At 42.7% G+C, this 14,865-nt stretch overlaps 1 protein-coding gene across 4 annotated transcripts in view; it reads left to right on the top strand.

Moving 5' to 3' along the window:
* The window catches only part of SCUBE2 (signal peptide, CUB domain and EGF like domain containing 2), a 64,442-nt gene that overhangs the window by 27,790 nt on the left and 21,787 nt on the right, over positions 1–14,865 (top strand). For 3 of the 4 annotated variants that reach the window (XM_047878776.1, XM_047878774.1, XM_047878775.1), the window contains 9 exons: positions 112–228; positions 1,183–1,305; positions 3,719–3,835; positions 5,120–5,242; positions 5,670–5,786; positions 6,047–6,133; positions 7,841–7,945; positions 10,560–10,715; positions 11,115–11,321. In XM_047878776.1, the coding sequence (XP_047734732.1) occupies positions 112–228; positions 1,183–1,305; positions 3,719–3,835; positions 5,120–5,242; positions 5,670–5,786; positions 6,047–6,133; positions 7,841–7,945; positions 10,560–10,715; positions 11,115–11,321 (1,152 nt within the window). The remainder of the gene's footprint in view (positions 1–111; positions 229–1,182; positions 1,306–3,718; positions 3,836–5,119; positions 5,243–5,669; positions 5,787–6,046; positions 6,134–7,840; positions 7,946–10,559; positions 10,716–11,114; positions 11,322–14,865) is intronic. The other variant, XM_047878777.1, reaches the window with a different exon arrangement.

Here is a 14,865-nt window from a genome sequence, read left to right as displayed (position 1 = left end):
TTGGATTTCATGAACTTTCCCAGTTATTAATACTGCAGCGATATCCTTTCCTCCCAGCTGTATCAGCATTTCTTTAGCAAGCTAACTGTCTTTTTCTTACCTCCTTGTCAGAAACGTGTGCTGTCAACAATGGAGGCTGCGATCGCACCTGTAAGGATACTTCAACAGGTGTTCATTGCAGTTGTCCCGTTGGATTCACCCTCCAGTTGGATGGGAAGACTTGTAAAGGTAGCCTGTGCCTCTCCATGCTGCTAATGTATGGGGATGAAGGAAACTCTTCCCCTCCATATCTCCTGAGTGATTCCGGATTTGCTTATGATTCATATTGATCGAAGCTTTTCTTCCCTGGACTAGTGGAAGGTTATAATTGAGTAAGCTTAATTAGAACCAACTTAATTACACTAACTATTGAGAAGGTCAGCTTCAGCAAGCATCAGATGACCCATTTCAGGTAGGGCCTTATTAGAAAAAGGTGGAAGCTCAAGAAAACATTCATTTGCAGGTGATAATATCAACATCTTATAAATAACAATCTAGAGACTATTTATAAATAACAGCCAAGATTATTATCCAGAGAACATAATGAATAACTATAAAATTAGCTTTTACTAATGAATAGATACCTCAGTGACCTGCTAGCATTTCATGGGCAAAAGTACAAAGGCTTAGTTCTTTAACATGATAAAAAGTAGACAACCAGTTACCAGATGAAACTGAGAGAAGATAAGATTAATTTGAGTATCAGGAATCATTTAAAAGCATTGAGACTACTTGATTGTTGTGTAATTTGCCAAAGCAAATGTTCTAATTCCTTATAAACTGAAGCATTAAACTGGAATGGAAAGTATGCACAAGGGAGCCATCTTATCTTGAGAGAGCAGGGCAAGAATGAAACTATAATAGGACATCACCATTCTTTCCCATAATATGTGTCCTTAATTCTAGTCCAGGGTAGCACAAGTCAGAGTTCTCAAGGGGACAAGACACTTGTCTTTCCAAATCAGTTAAGCCAGACTAGAAAACATGTGTAAGATTAAAAACATCAGCAAACATCCTTAAACGCTTTTATGGGTCTGTTTTTGTTTCAGAGAGTAATGAAGCACGCACACAATAGCACTTCAGGGATTTGTGGAAAACCAGGCAAGTATCGCTCTCTGATTTGCCGATGCTTACCTGTTACAGATATTGATGAGTGCCAGACCCGCAATGGAGGTTGCGATCATTTCTGCAAAAACACCGTGGGCAGTTTTGACTGCAGCTGCAGAAAGGGATTTAAATTATTAACAGATGAGAAGTCTTGCCAAGGTATGTGCTGAAACATAGCTGTGCTGTGCAATGCCCGCTGGTTGGAGCAGAGAAGACGAAACCCCACTTTGGCAGAGACTGGCTCATTGGGCTTCTTGATGGAGTCATTAATCCAACCTCCAGTCCATGCTTCACTTATTTCATCTGTTGGTAGAGTAAAAACACCAATGTAGCTCACAAGTATTAACGATTAGAGAACACCTTAAAGAATCCATCTGGTGTGATTACAGCAGAGCTGGCTGCTAGAAATGGAATGGATCACAAAGTGTAAACAGGGTTGCATTAGGGTGTTGAGATTATGAAGAATTTTTCTTTTCTAAAAATTTCCTTTAATTTTGAGGATTTTGTAATAAAACTTGGTGGAAAAAGTATGTAGATTGAGTTAACATACCTTACCTTTTCCTAGCGAAAAGTTGGGGTCAACCCATAATCAAGGTCATGTACCAGTTGATCTCTTCCTTATAGCCCTTGTTTTAATGACCAGCCTTTGGTGCTTGGGGAGAGGGATGGTGGAGAGGGAAGGGGAATTGAGTGGAGGCAAGGCTGGTGGGTCCTCGGGCAGGATTGTAGACCCCCTCTTACATGCTTTCCTCCCACACAAGAGGTGTGGTAAGGGAGCATCTTTGGGGAGCAGTTGTTGATATTAATAACTCTTATGGATGGGAGTAAGCTTTGTTGGGTGAGAAGCATCATATCTAGTTTCAGATGAGCACCTTTTATGCCCTATGGATATATAGGAAGCAGCTTTCAGGAAAGATGTGCTGTCATGTATTCTTGTTCCATTTCTGGAAATAAGAACAGCCTAACTTATTTTGTTAGAAATCCCAGAATTAAAATCAGAAAATAATATCTGATTTCACTTTAGGTAATAAAAATGGAACATTACCTTCTTTTAGCCTTATGGTATGAATTAGGTTTCTCTCTTGGCTTTTTTTTTTTTCCTCCTAATACATAATTTGTCAGGCAGTTCAAGTATAGCCCCCTTTAAATTCAGCAAGATCGTTCTAGATGAGTATTGCATGGCTTTCTTCTATTTGACTTGGAAAGCAAATTTGATGTTGCACATAATGTTTCCTAATGTATAGGGCAAGAAATACTGTTTAAGCTGTGTAAACACATTAAAAAGGAATTAGAAAAGTGATCTCATTATTTTTGGCAAAGCAACAGCCCATCATGCGCAGCCAAAGCCAGCTACTGAACAAGTCCACATTCCCAACAACTGGTTGATGTTAATCACAGAATTCAGAGAGTGACATCAATTACTAGGGAAGAAATGGACTTTTTTCCTATTTTTCACTGATCAGAACAAATATTTTCACAGAACAAATTTACTGAGGAAATTGCCAAGATTTCTGGGAAAAGCAAATGATGAAGAGATTTTGTAAGAATTTGCCCTTTCTAATTTCATTTTTTCATTCCTCCAGTTCCTTCCAAATGTTTGGTTTTTATTAACATAGTTTCTTGTGGCACATTTGGTGTTGAAAAAGAGATCTAGCTCTGGGCTAATTGGCTTCCACTGAGTTCTGTACTGGTCCTGGTTTATCCATTTGGAGACACAAGTCATAACTCTATTTAAAAAAAACCCTCCAAAGAGTTGAGGAAATGAAGCACTGAAATTCTAGTCTACAGGAAAGATGTGAAGACCAGACCAGGGAAGAAGAGATGATTAAATCGACAAAGGCAGCCTCCTGAGGCTAGTTTCCAGGATCTCAGCTGAAGCCAGCAATGCCTCCACATTGAACCAGGACAGGAGGGGCCTTGTGGGGCTGAACCATGGCAGAAGAACAAAGCCAAGGGATTGGCCAAGAGGATCCAGTTTGGAGCTTAAACACCAAATTTTCATGTCTGCAATAGAAACTCACTGAGGATGTTTGTGTTCATGCATTCTTTTAGTGCAGAGGACATTAAAACCGAGGATAAATTGGACTCCTGGGGCCAGAAGACTAATTCTGGAAAGACAGGAACCAGATTTATCTCCAACCCAGCTGTTTTCTCCTTTCAATTTGCTAGAGCTTATATAATTAGTACTGCTGTTTTACCAATAGTAATATAACAACAATAATGTGTGGGTTGCACCTTATAGTTTACAAACCCTTTTAAGGTATGCTGTCTCATTTAGCTTCATTTAAATATTTTAAATTACTCAGCTCTGCAAATAGGCATGTGAGAAAGACCAACTGAGCTTAAAGACAAGTGCAATTTGCAACAGAATTTGGAAATAAGGATTCTGGTTGTGAGTGTACTTATTATAGGCTGCCCAACATTGTCTAAACACAAGTGAGCAAGAGAACTGATACTTTTAAAATTCTGTTTATGTTGTTTTTGTTGTCAGTCAATAGGTGGAATTACAAATGCTCTTTCCACTCATCCCTCAGAGTTGGTTTCAGCTCCCCTCTCCCTTTGACAATTACAGATGTGGATGAATGCTCTTTGGATAGGACCTGTGACCACAGCTGCATCAACCACCCTGGCACATTTGCATGTGCTTGCAACAGAGGGTACACCCTCTATGGCTTCACCCACTGTGGAGGTGAGTAGAATGTCCCTCTAGAGTCAGGTGAACCTGGGCCTGCAGGGGAGGCCTAGCTCCCAAGGTTTCTCCAGATCAGGGTCAATTTTCCTATATTGGGGAGTGAATGGGATGGTTTAGTCCCTGTATAGCCGTAGTGACTTCATCAACTCAAGGGAAACATCTGCTAAGGGAAATCTATCACACTGATCCCTTTAACGTGTTGAGTGTGAAATGGAGCAGAGAGAAGAAGTGAGCTTATCAACTGTGAATTCTTTGTTGACTTTATTGACATAGTTGTATTCAGTGGAAGGGTCTCTCAGGAGCTGATATCCTGTCTGTTGGAACTTCCCAGTGGATAGGAAAGTCACAGTCCTCAGAGAGGGCACCAACCAATTCCACAGCCTTGCTGTGCACAGGAACTAGCTGAAAAGCCTTTTTAAAGCTTGGAGCTGGTCTTTGGACAGGTCTTTGAGCTGGGAGTGGGACCGTCGACTTGATCTCTCTGTGCTGTGCCCATGTAGCAGCATGTTCTGATGTCATTTGTCCTTATTCTCATGTAGACTATGGCATAAATAAGATTTGACATCAAATGACTCCCCCCCACAATTCTGAATGACTTGGGCTTCTTAAAGGTATTACTGAGTATCCGAATATTTGGGAACTACTGGCCTAAATACTTCCTGCCCAATCCTTGTGTTCTATACATAATAAGAATGGAGCGTAGTGGGATTTGGTATAGATAGTATTGTCTCTCTTCTTTTCGATACATCCTTGGCATGGCTAAAAATGTACTTTTCCAGTCCACCAAGAATATATTCAAGAAAATATTCCCTGAATATGGATGTGTGTCTGGGTTTTTGATGGACCACCTTCCAACCTAGACTCAGTCTCAGGTTGATGGGAATTAGTGCAAGTCATTTTCCTTTTCTATATTCCACCTACTGAATATGAACTGTCAAGTGAAGAATCCTAATTCTATCTCCCTTGGTATGTAGCCCAGGAGGATGGGCTATGCAGTGCTTGAGCTTGGACATCTGAAAGTAGAGTGTGCCCCCGTTCTGAGTATCCTGAATGGGGGAAATGTTTGGTCAAGAACGGAACTTGAGACCATCCTGGCGAGGCCTATGCCAGGAAATCCACTGAGTGGGGAGTGGGGTCTGCTGGTGCCAGGTGCACATCCTGAAGGCAGTTAGCACCTTCCCTTTGTTTAGTGAGTTCAACCATGTGACTTCCTCAAGGGAGGGACAGCTCCAGCCCGGTCATCCATGGGCTGCTGTGACAGGAGAGTGTTTTGTTCCACAGACACCAACGAGTGCAGCGTCAACAATGGAGGCTGTCAGCAGGTCTGTGTGAACACTGTGGGCAGCTATGAATGCCGATGCCACTCTGCATACAAGCTCCACTGGAATAAAAAAGACTGTGTGGGTAAGGGGTACCGAGGCTCACAGTCAGCGGGCTCACACTGCCACTGGCAGCTCTCTCCCATGTCCAACTGGGCCCGGAGTGCACTTGACCATCCCTTCACTGATTCTTCTCCCCTCAGCAGCAGCAGCCATTCTTTAAATTGTTCAAAAACAGGAGATACTTTACAGGCTCTTTGGTGTTTCCTTCTGTGCTTCTGTGTAGGTTGGAGCACTTCTGTTTTTCTGGTTGTTTTTCTGCATGGAAAAAAATAGCATACAAATAGCTTCCTTACCTTGGAGGGACATGGCGCCCTGTGTCTTGTATTCTGTGCTGGGTATCAGTTCCACCTTCTTTTCTTGGGGCCTTGGATGTCTGGAACTCAGCTGCCTTTATCATGCCTGGAAGTGTCCTTCTCTTTCTATAAGTGTCTGCTTTTTGTCCTGTCTAGAAGTGAAGGGGGTCCTGCCCACTAGTGTATCACCCCATGTGTCCCTGCATTGCGGTAGGAGTGGTGGAGGAGACAGATGCTTCCTCAGATGTCACTCTGGCATTCACCTCTCTTCAGGTGAGTGGGTCTCAGTCCCTGGGGCAAGTCCTCATGCCAGAACCAGGCCTTCCTGGCCTTTAGGTGTTAAACACCCTCAAAGGATTTCCAGGTGTTTGACCAGCTGCCCCCTGACCACCAGAGGCCCATGCCTTGACACCCATATGCTGAGCATTTGTCTAGTGGTCCACGTGGAATGGGAGGTGGGGGGTGATTTTAGCTCCTACCAGGAGAGACCGTAACCTTGCTTTCATGTTGACAACCCACATTCTGTCTGTCAGGACTGCAAGAGGCCTACTCTGTCACCTGCGGCTCTTCCTCTTCTCTCAGGAGCAAACAGCAAAAATCCAATGACTCTGCTTTCGGGGGTAATTACCAAATCTGCGTGTTCTCTCTGGGGTTCACTGTGTTAAATGGGCTTCATTCTTGAGGTGCAGTTCTGGGCGTTGGCTTTATTTTCTTTTCTCTTAATCTCCTCATTGCTGTGAGTGCGTTACAGGATGTTCTTGCCCACAGCCTTGGTGCCTGAAAACTGACTCACTGTGTAACAAATACTTACTGACTGTCCACCGTGTACTAGGATGCTCTGTGTTCAGCCCTGGTGGGTTGTCATCTTGGGCAGAGGTGCACAGAACTCTGAGATCTGGAGGTTCGGGTCTCTCAAACTCCCTGTACCCCAGAGCACCTCAAAGGCCCAGAAGGCAATGTGTGCCTGGAGCACATGGAGTTGGTAGAGATAGACATGGGCATGACGGAGCGCAAGGATTCTCTCCAGAGAAAAAGGCCTGAACACTTTCTCGTTTGTCAAAAGACAAAGAATGAAATTTAAAGCTTTTAAGTAGCCTTGTCCTCCTCGATTTAGATATCTCTATGATTATGTCATGAGAATATCTGAATGAGCAAATAGTTCCTGATGTCTGTATTACATATATGAGCAGAGCTAGCTGGTAATAATACTCGAATATATTTATTGAGCAGTTAAAACATACCAGCCTCTGTATTACATGTATTATCTGATCTAATCCACACTGCAACCCTCGGCGCAATTTTGCTATTATCCTCATTAACCAGATGAAGAAACTGAGGTTCAGAGAGGTGAAATGATATACCCAATGTGACTCAGATAGGAAATAGTGGAGCCAGGATTTTAACCAGAAGTCTAGATCTAGAGTCATAAGCATCATCCTTCACTGCCTCTCTTGCCTAACATTTGGACCCAGTCAGAACAGATATCATGGTCTGTTTCACCAAATCCCTCAGTGATGGGCACTTGGAAATTTAGGCCAACAAGCAAATAGTTAATAGTCATTCAGTTCTTACTTTGTGCCAGACAGTAGGATAAACTTTTTTTTTTTTTTTTATTATCTCCTTTAATCCTCATAAGGATTACATAATCCTCATGTAAGTACCCCAATTTTGTCTGTTTTACAAATGAGGAAACTGAGGCTTAGGGAGCTTTAGTAACTTGCTTAAGTTCTCATCATAAGTCAAAGAGCTAAAGCGTGAATCCTGGTCTTTGGATCCAGAACTTGACATATGATTAAGACTGATTGTGGGAGGGAGAGCAGAATTTTGCGCAAGAGGCCCTAAAAGTGGGACTGTCGCTTTCCCCAGACCCTGAACATCCTAGCCACACTTAGTGAGTGCCATCCCTGTCTGCTCCCTCAACCTTGTCCTCCCAGGAAAGACTTATCCAGCAGAATCTGCCCTTCACCATTTCCATCAGCAGAATTGTTTAAATTTGAACTAGGAGATTCTGGTCTTCTTTCTTGGGAAGGCATAAAAGTGACTTCTTGGTTCATCTCAGCGTTCAGGTTGTTTTAGGTTCTCTCTTTATTATATTCGAACACAGGATTCACTTCAGATGAAGGGATAAGTGTAACTCTTAGGAGGCTCCTGGTGTCCCCAGCCTCAGGGTAACGGGCACTCCATGATCCAAATCTTTTGTGGTCTCAGAGTAAGAGAGGAGCTCAGGGTGTGCAGTGTATAGCCTACAGATAGCTTGCCACTACCCACCAGGTATTTCCATTCCTTTGTCTCTGAAGATAACATCTCTCACTTGTTTCTTTCTGAAGATGTCGCCACCATCAGGACAAGTGTAACCTTTAAACTAAATGAAGGCAAGTGTAGTTTGAAAAAGGCTGAGCGGTTTCCCGAGGGTCTGCGGCCAGCACTACCAGGTATGGAATCAGATGGCTGGTGCAGGGAGCTTGCCTGCATGTTGGGAAAAGGGCCTGTAACAAGCTGAGCCCTTCAGATGGGATTGAACAGTCCAGAATCTGCAAGGACTCTCTTCGCAGGAGGAAGAGGAGCTAACCTAGCACCTCTGTATAGTTCTGGAGTTATACTTCAGGGTTTCCTTTGCCAGGTACAGATGGTAAAGCTCTGGGGTAACATATGAGTTCACAGGAATCAATAAGGACTTTAAGATGCATTGTCAATTTGTGATCATATTGGGTTAAATTTTCTAGATCTTAGAGTCACTTGGAATATAAGCCAAAGAAATGAAAGAGGTTTGGCTCAGGATAATCTTTGATGAACTAAGATGTAATAACCAGCTTTCCTGCTGGATCCACACTTTGGAGGCAGTGACTCCATTAGCTTCAGCAGAACAAACACCATCCAAGTAGAACTGGCCTTTTAGAGAACAGAACGCAACACTCCTTCTGCAGCTCACATTTCCAGTATTATTTCATAGAATAATTTTAGAGATTAAAAAAAATCAGGATTCATGGATTAGGGATGCTTCTTTCCTTAGTTTACCTCTAATAAATCATACAAATGAACAAAGCTCACTGTAGTCACTTTTGCCTGTTTTTTTTAAGAAACTAATTGAGATTAATTTTGGTACCTCCATTTGATGGGATTTTTTTTAAGTTTATTTGTTTACTTTTGAGAGAGAGAGTGCATGTGTGCATGCGTGCATGCATGCATGCGAGCAGGGGAGGGGCAGAGAGAGAGGGAGAGAGAGAATCCCAAGCAGGCTCTGTGCTGTCAGCACAGAGCCCAACATGGGGCTCGATCTCATGAACCATGAGATCATAACCTGAGCTGAAACTGAGATCAGTCGATTAACCGACTGAGCCACCCAGGTGCCCCCCATTTGATGGGATATTATGCAGCTATTAATTATGTGTTTCCAAAGAATGTTTAATGACATAGGAAAATGTTCTTATAATAAAATGCTAAGATGGAGAAGGGGAGAGTAAGATTTTGTGTATCTAAACAACCCAAACTATGTAAGAAAAAGTGGGACTAGATGGAAAAGAAGGGAAACTCACCATTTCATCAGTAGTAGTAATAACTAGGTGGGAGGATGCAGGAAATTTTAATTTTTAATTTTTTTTTTGCATTTTCCAAATTCTCCACAGTGAGCATTTATACTTTTAGATCAGAGGGAAAAAGCATTATTTTAAAAGAGACTTGGTCTTTAGTTTCTTTAATGGTATTATACTATGTTAATTTCTTAGTGTTGATAAATATACATGTTAATGTAAGATGTTAGCATTAGGGGAAACAACCAAGTGTATACGGGAACTCTCAGTTCTATCTGAGCAATTTATCTGTAAATCTAAACTTATTTCAAAATAAAAAGTTTAAAATACAGATTTGGGAAAATTGAAGGAGAGAAATATTCAAAATGACTGTTTAGTTTGAGATTTGAAGTTAGCCTTTTGAAAAGGTAAGATGGATTTTTAGGGGAAATTTAGGTGTGAGGGAGAATTAATCTGCCTCCTCCTTCCTTTGGCTCCTGATCACCCATTGCTTTGAACATCCTTGTAGTGTTGAAGAAAAATATGATACAGATGATACATCAGTTGAGTAAAGTAAGAGTTTAAAATATAGATAAATCAGGGGCACCTGGGTGGCTCAGTCAGTTAAGCCTCCGACTTCAGCTCAGGTCACTCACAGTTGGTGAGTTCGAGCCCCATGTTGGGCTCGGAGTCTGGAGCCTGCTTCAGATTCTGTCTCCCTCTCTCCCTGCCCCTCCCCCACTTGTGCTCTGTCTCTCTCTCTTTCACTCTCAAAAATAAATAAACATTAAAATTTTAAAAATCAGACAAATCAATTGTGTGGATGATAATGTGGTTTGGGTTAACAGCCATTAGTTAAAATATACACTGGAAGCCATGGGGAGGGGAGGAGGAGAGATGGCCAGAGTCTGGAATAGGGATGTGCAGAGACTTGCCTTACACAACACTTTCCCTCCCACCCTAGATGCCTTCATGATATTGTTTGGTTCTCTAGATGCTTTGTGCCGTATATTGCTCCTGGTTATTTCAAAATGAGACCTCATTGTTAATGTGCTTTCCAGCTTCCCCTTCAGGTTAGAATTACTCCAAGGTCAGTTTGCCTGAAAGCAGGAGTTGGTTTTCTTTCTACTTTTATGCTCGTTCCCTGTTTGAAGGCTCAGCCCCTGCTTGGTACATCACAGTCCAGCTCTAAGGAAACCAACTGTGAGAACACGAGCACACCTTAGCCGACTGTCAGTTAGGAATGCAAGGCAACCCTGGTGTCCTGTCTTCCACATATGTGGCTGGTCAGTCAGAAACATCTAGCATTCACCCATGCAAATAATTTTCAGGGGCTAAATTGTTAAGTTATATAGGAGGCAATACTGGCTCTTTGAATTTAAAATGTCATCGTGCTCCTAGCTGCAACGTCTTGGCATCTGGAGTTAATCACTTAGTCCCTTGAGAGTTGTTTTAATGAAATGTTTACTGAGCTCTAGCGAATGTTCAACTGAGTGCTTTGCCAGGATCTGGCTTCCGATAATTTTGTTTCTTCATACAGAGAAGCACAGCTCAGTAAAAGAGAGCTTCCGCTACGCAAACCTTACATGCAGCTCTGGCAAGCAAGTCCCAGGAGCCCCTGGCCGACCAAGCGCCACTAAGGAAATGTTTATCACTGTTGAGTTTGAACTTGAAACTAACCAAAAGGAGGTGACAGGTTGGTTTGAACACAGTCTTTGGTGTCAGGCTGCTCACAGCTTGCTCCTTACTCTTTTGCCTTTCACTTTTCATCATTCTTGGGGGAAAAAAGTACTGCAACCACTGAAGTATCTCCTGTTTTTTGTTTTTTGGTTTTTTTCACTCCCAAACTAGACTGAATTGGTTTGGAACCTCATGATTTAATCTGCTCCATAAAAACTCAAAGCTTCGGTTTTGGTCAACAAATTTCTGTTGGAATCAAATGCTGCCCAGCCTGCTAGGTGCCCAGCCCCAGGTGTCCCTCCACTCTGTCCACAGGGAACAGCGGGTGTTGGTGGGTCCTGCAGCTGGTGTCTGGACATCCTCATATCCTGCAGCCTGACCTCCTTCCCCACTGCTGTCCCTCTCATTCCCGTAGCTTCCTGTGACCTGAGCTGCATCGTAAAGCGAACTGAGAAGCGGCTCCGGAAAGCCATCCGCGCACTCCGGAAGGCTGCCCACAGGGAGCAGTTTCACCTCCAGCTCTCGGGCATGGACCTTGAAGTGGCAAAAAAGTCTCCCAGAACATCTGAACACCAAGTAGAGTCCTGCGGAGTGGGCCAGGGCCATGCAGGACACCAATGTGGTGAGTGACCTGCTGGCCAGGACCTTCTCGCTAACGGAATTGTTTCGATCTCCATGAAGACTAAGGGTAACCCAAAGTGTGGCCTATTCTCCTTCTGTGGACTCACTCCAGAGAACACCCTAGACACCACTCTTACTTGGGATCTATATGTTGGTGTCTGATGTACCTGCTGGACCAGGAGCTCCCCAGCACCTGGCACAGTGTCTGGCTTGTTGGTGGGCACTTAATAAGTGCTGGATTGAGGGATGGAAAGGAAGAGGTAGGGTTGATGACAAGAGGGAGTGCTGACCTTAAAGGGTCTGAGCGATGACGATCTTCAGAGCCTTGTGGTCCCAGGCAAGGGGCAGGACTATAGGTGTAAGGCACCCTTGAGCCTTCTGCACGCTCCACTGTCAGTTCCCCATTGTCTCCCTCTGGCTCGACTGATGTTGGCAATGAACAGTGTTGGCAATGAACAATCTCCTGACCATAGTTTTGTGCAGAGGCAAGGCTGGGGTGGGGGGGGCACTTGGCAGCCTAATGAGATCCCTGAGCTTCAGCCCACGGCTCCTAGTAGTGTCAGTTCCATATATGGGTGTGTCTGTGTGAGTGTTTCAGAATTAAGTTTGAGACCCAGCATTTGAACTACACCAATTCTATTTCTCTGATGAAGTTCTAGGCAGGAGGTTTAAGGGTGGTCGGTCTTGAGATTTGTTGGTGAAGAAGAGCTGTTTTGGGCAATAATGTGAGAGTCTAGCTTTATAGGTAATCACTTTATAGTCTCACATTATAATAATCATGGTAATGATTTACTGAGTTTTCATCTGACACAAGTACGACGTTAAGCACGGTATCTGTAGTATCTCCTTTAACCCAGTCATCTTACCAGGTAGGTCTTATTATCTCCACTGAACAGAGGAACAATCTGGAGCTCAGAAGGCCAGGTTCTTTGGCTCTAGATCCCACTGATGGTCTGACTCCAAGCCTGTGGTCCGGTCTCAAGTAAGGTGCATTTTGATAACCAGACCCCTCCAGAAAAATTGCTGTCCTTTCTCAAGTGGCATTAGAATCACAAAGCCCTAGAAATGAGGCTTGTGCTAAGGAGTAATAAGCCAGTGTTTTTCAAGAAGCAAAGCTGAGCCCAGGGCACTCATTCAGAAGAGTTGTGGGCAATAACCCCAACTCTGTTGCTTTCTCAAAACGAAGTAAAAATCAAGTATAAAATCAAGTGTAATTGTCTGCCAGGGGCTGGTTTTCAAAGTCTTGAGTTTGATTCTAGCTAACTCTTTTAAAAAGAAAAAAAAATTAAGAAACAACCCAGCTGGTTGGTTTGTTCTCATTTAAAATTCTAGAAGTTCGTTTCCGTACCAAAATGGTGATGAGAGTTGGCTGTTGCTGCCCTACTTTACGGAGTGAGTTGCAGAAACTGTCAGGGACAGGCAGACCAGTCTTCCTGCTGGCCTCTGAGAGCTAAATTGCATCTCCTTTCCCCATTTGCTATTCTGGTAGAGAGAGGCCTTACGGGCTTGCCAGGGAGCTTTGTGGCCAGTGAAGAAATCAGGCAAAACTAAAGTATTACTAATACTACCATGGCTGTGCTCCCATGGAAAAGGCTCAAGAACGAGGATCAAGAGTTACTTAAACAGAGGCCTCATGACCATGACAACTTGTGAAAGACACTTGGTACGGGGTTTATGTCACTGTTGTGTGTATTAATGTGTCCTGAGATGCTTGTCATGCTAAGTTAGGTTGAATTTGTTGTTGAGAGGCAATGTGTCTTGTCTCAAGAGCTCCCTCTAGCAATGGATGAATTTTGTAGCCCACATGGAACCAAATCAGGTTCACCCTGACAGCAGTGTTGAAGATTTTACCATATAGAGAAAACAGCACAAAGAATTATCAGTGAAATTTCTTCCTTGGTGAAGGGAGAAAGTGTGTATAAGAAGGGGCTGCATATGTTAATTAGAAAGGTGGTTTTTTTTTTTTTTTTTTTTACCCAGAAGACACATGCCATGGGCAAAGGGGCAGGGAGTGAGTGAGGGGGGACAGGGGGAGCTTGTCGTATGTTCCTTATATTCCTGGATTATTTGAACATCATAAATCCCAAGCTTACTGATATTTTCTGAACTCTGGATGGTATATATAGTAGAGACATGCCTAGGATAGTTCTTTTTGGAAGTTACTTTCAATGTCAGCAGAAAGGAGCTCCCAAAAACATTTTGAGTCACTGGGAGGACAGATGGAACCATTACATTTTTCCTTTAAAATATTTTTTATTTAGTTTTCCATTACCAAATTAGCGTATGTTTCAAGTGGTACAGAAATGTATATAGTAAGGGTAAAAGCTCTCCTAATCCTACTCTTGGGAAAGAATCCCTGTCAACAGGTTGCTATGTATTTTTCTATATCTGTTGTTATATACACATAAAAATGAAATTTTATTTATTTAGTAAATATTTATTGAGCACCTACTGTGTGTCAGGTACTATTCTAGGAGCTGGGAATCCAGTAATGACACAAAAAGGCAAAAATCTTAGCCTTCCTAGCATTCACAATTCTGGAAGAGGAAGACAGACCACGAACCAATAAAGAAGGAAATACATGGTGTAGTGGATGGTGATAAGGGTATGAAGGGCAAGCAGGGAAGTGGAATAGAAAGTGGCAGGGAAGGGGGAGGGCTGAGGAGGAACATACTCTCCCCTAATGTAGACTATGGTCAGGGACTGTGGTTGTTGCAAAGTGTCACTTGGACAGAGATGTGAGAGATGGAAGAAGCAAGCTATGGTGATATCTGGGGGAAGAGTCCCAGATGAAGGAAACAGCAAGTACTGAAACCCCAAGGTAAGGGAAAGCAGGCCAGGAAGATAGGTGGGGGAGGGAAGATAAAGGGAGGATGTCAGAGCAGTAGCCAAGGGCCAGCCCAGGTGGGGATGGAAATCTGGGTGAGGGCTCTGACTCTGACTCTGAGTGAGAAACAAAGTCAGCGAAAAGTTTTAAGCGGAGGAGTAACAGGGTTTCTGACTCATGTCTTAAAAGGATAACTGGCAGCTATAGGCTGATGTATGAAAAAAACATTTTAAAAAAAATGTATCAATACAATTTGAATAGTGCTGGGTTGTTTCTAAAAATAGAGTAGATCATGAACATCCTTCCATGCTAATAGAGGAGTTAAGTTTATTTCTTTTAAAGCTTCCTAGTCTGTATTTGTTCTAAGATACTAGTATTTATTAACCATACCCACATTGGTGAACACTTAATTAAGCTGTTCCTAATTTTTTTAACAACAAAAAATGCTGCAGTGAATATCCTTTTTTGTGCACGTGGCCTGTAGGTTTGAAATGTCATAGAAGTCTACTTCTACCAAGTTTAACTTGTTTTTCTTAGATTATTAGTAAAACTGAGTATGCTATCATACGTCTGTGGCCATTTGGATTTCTTCTTCTGGGAATATCTGCGTTCTTTGCCTATTTTTCCACCAAATTGTTGCTTTTCCAATATCACTTAAAAAATAAATGTTAAAGTCCTAAGTTACATCAAAGAACATAATCACTTCTGACCAATAAAA

The sequence above is a fragment of the Prionailurus viverrinus genome, chromosome D1 (assembly GCF_022837055.1).
Source record: "Prionailurus viverrinus isolate Anna chromosome D1, UM_Priviv_1.0, whole genome shotgun sequence".
NCBI lineage: Eukaryota > Metazoa > Chordata > Mammalia > Carnivora > Felidae > Prionailurus > Prionailurus viverrinus.
The sequence above is the reverse complement of the archived record's forward strand: the minus strand, read 5'-3'. Positions and strand labels throughout refer to the sequence as shown.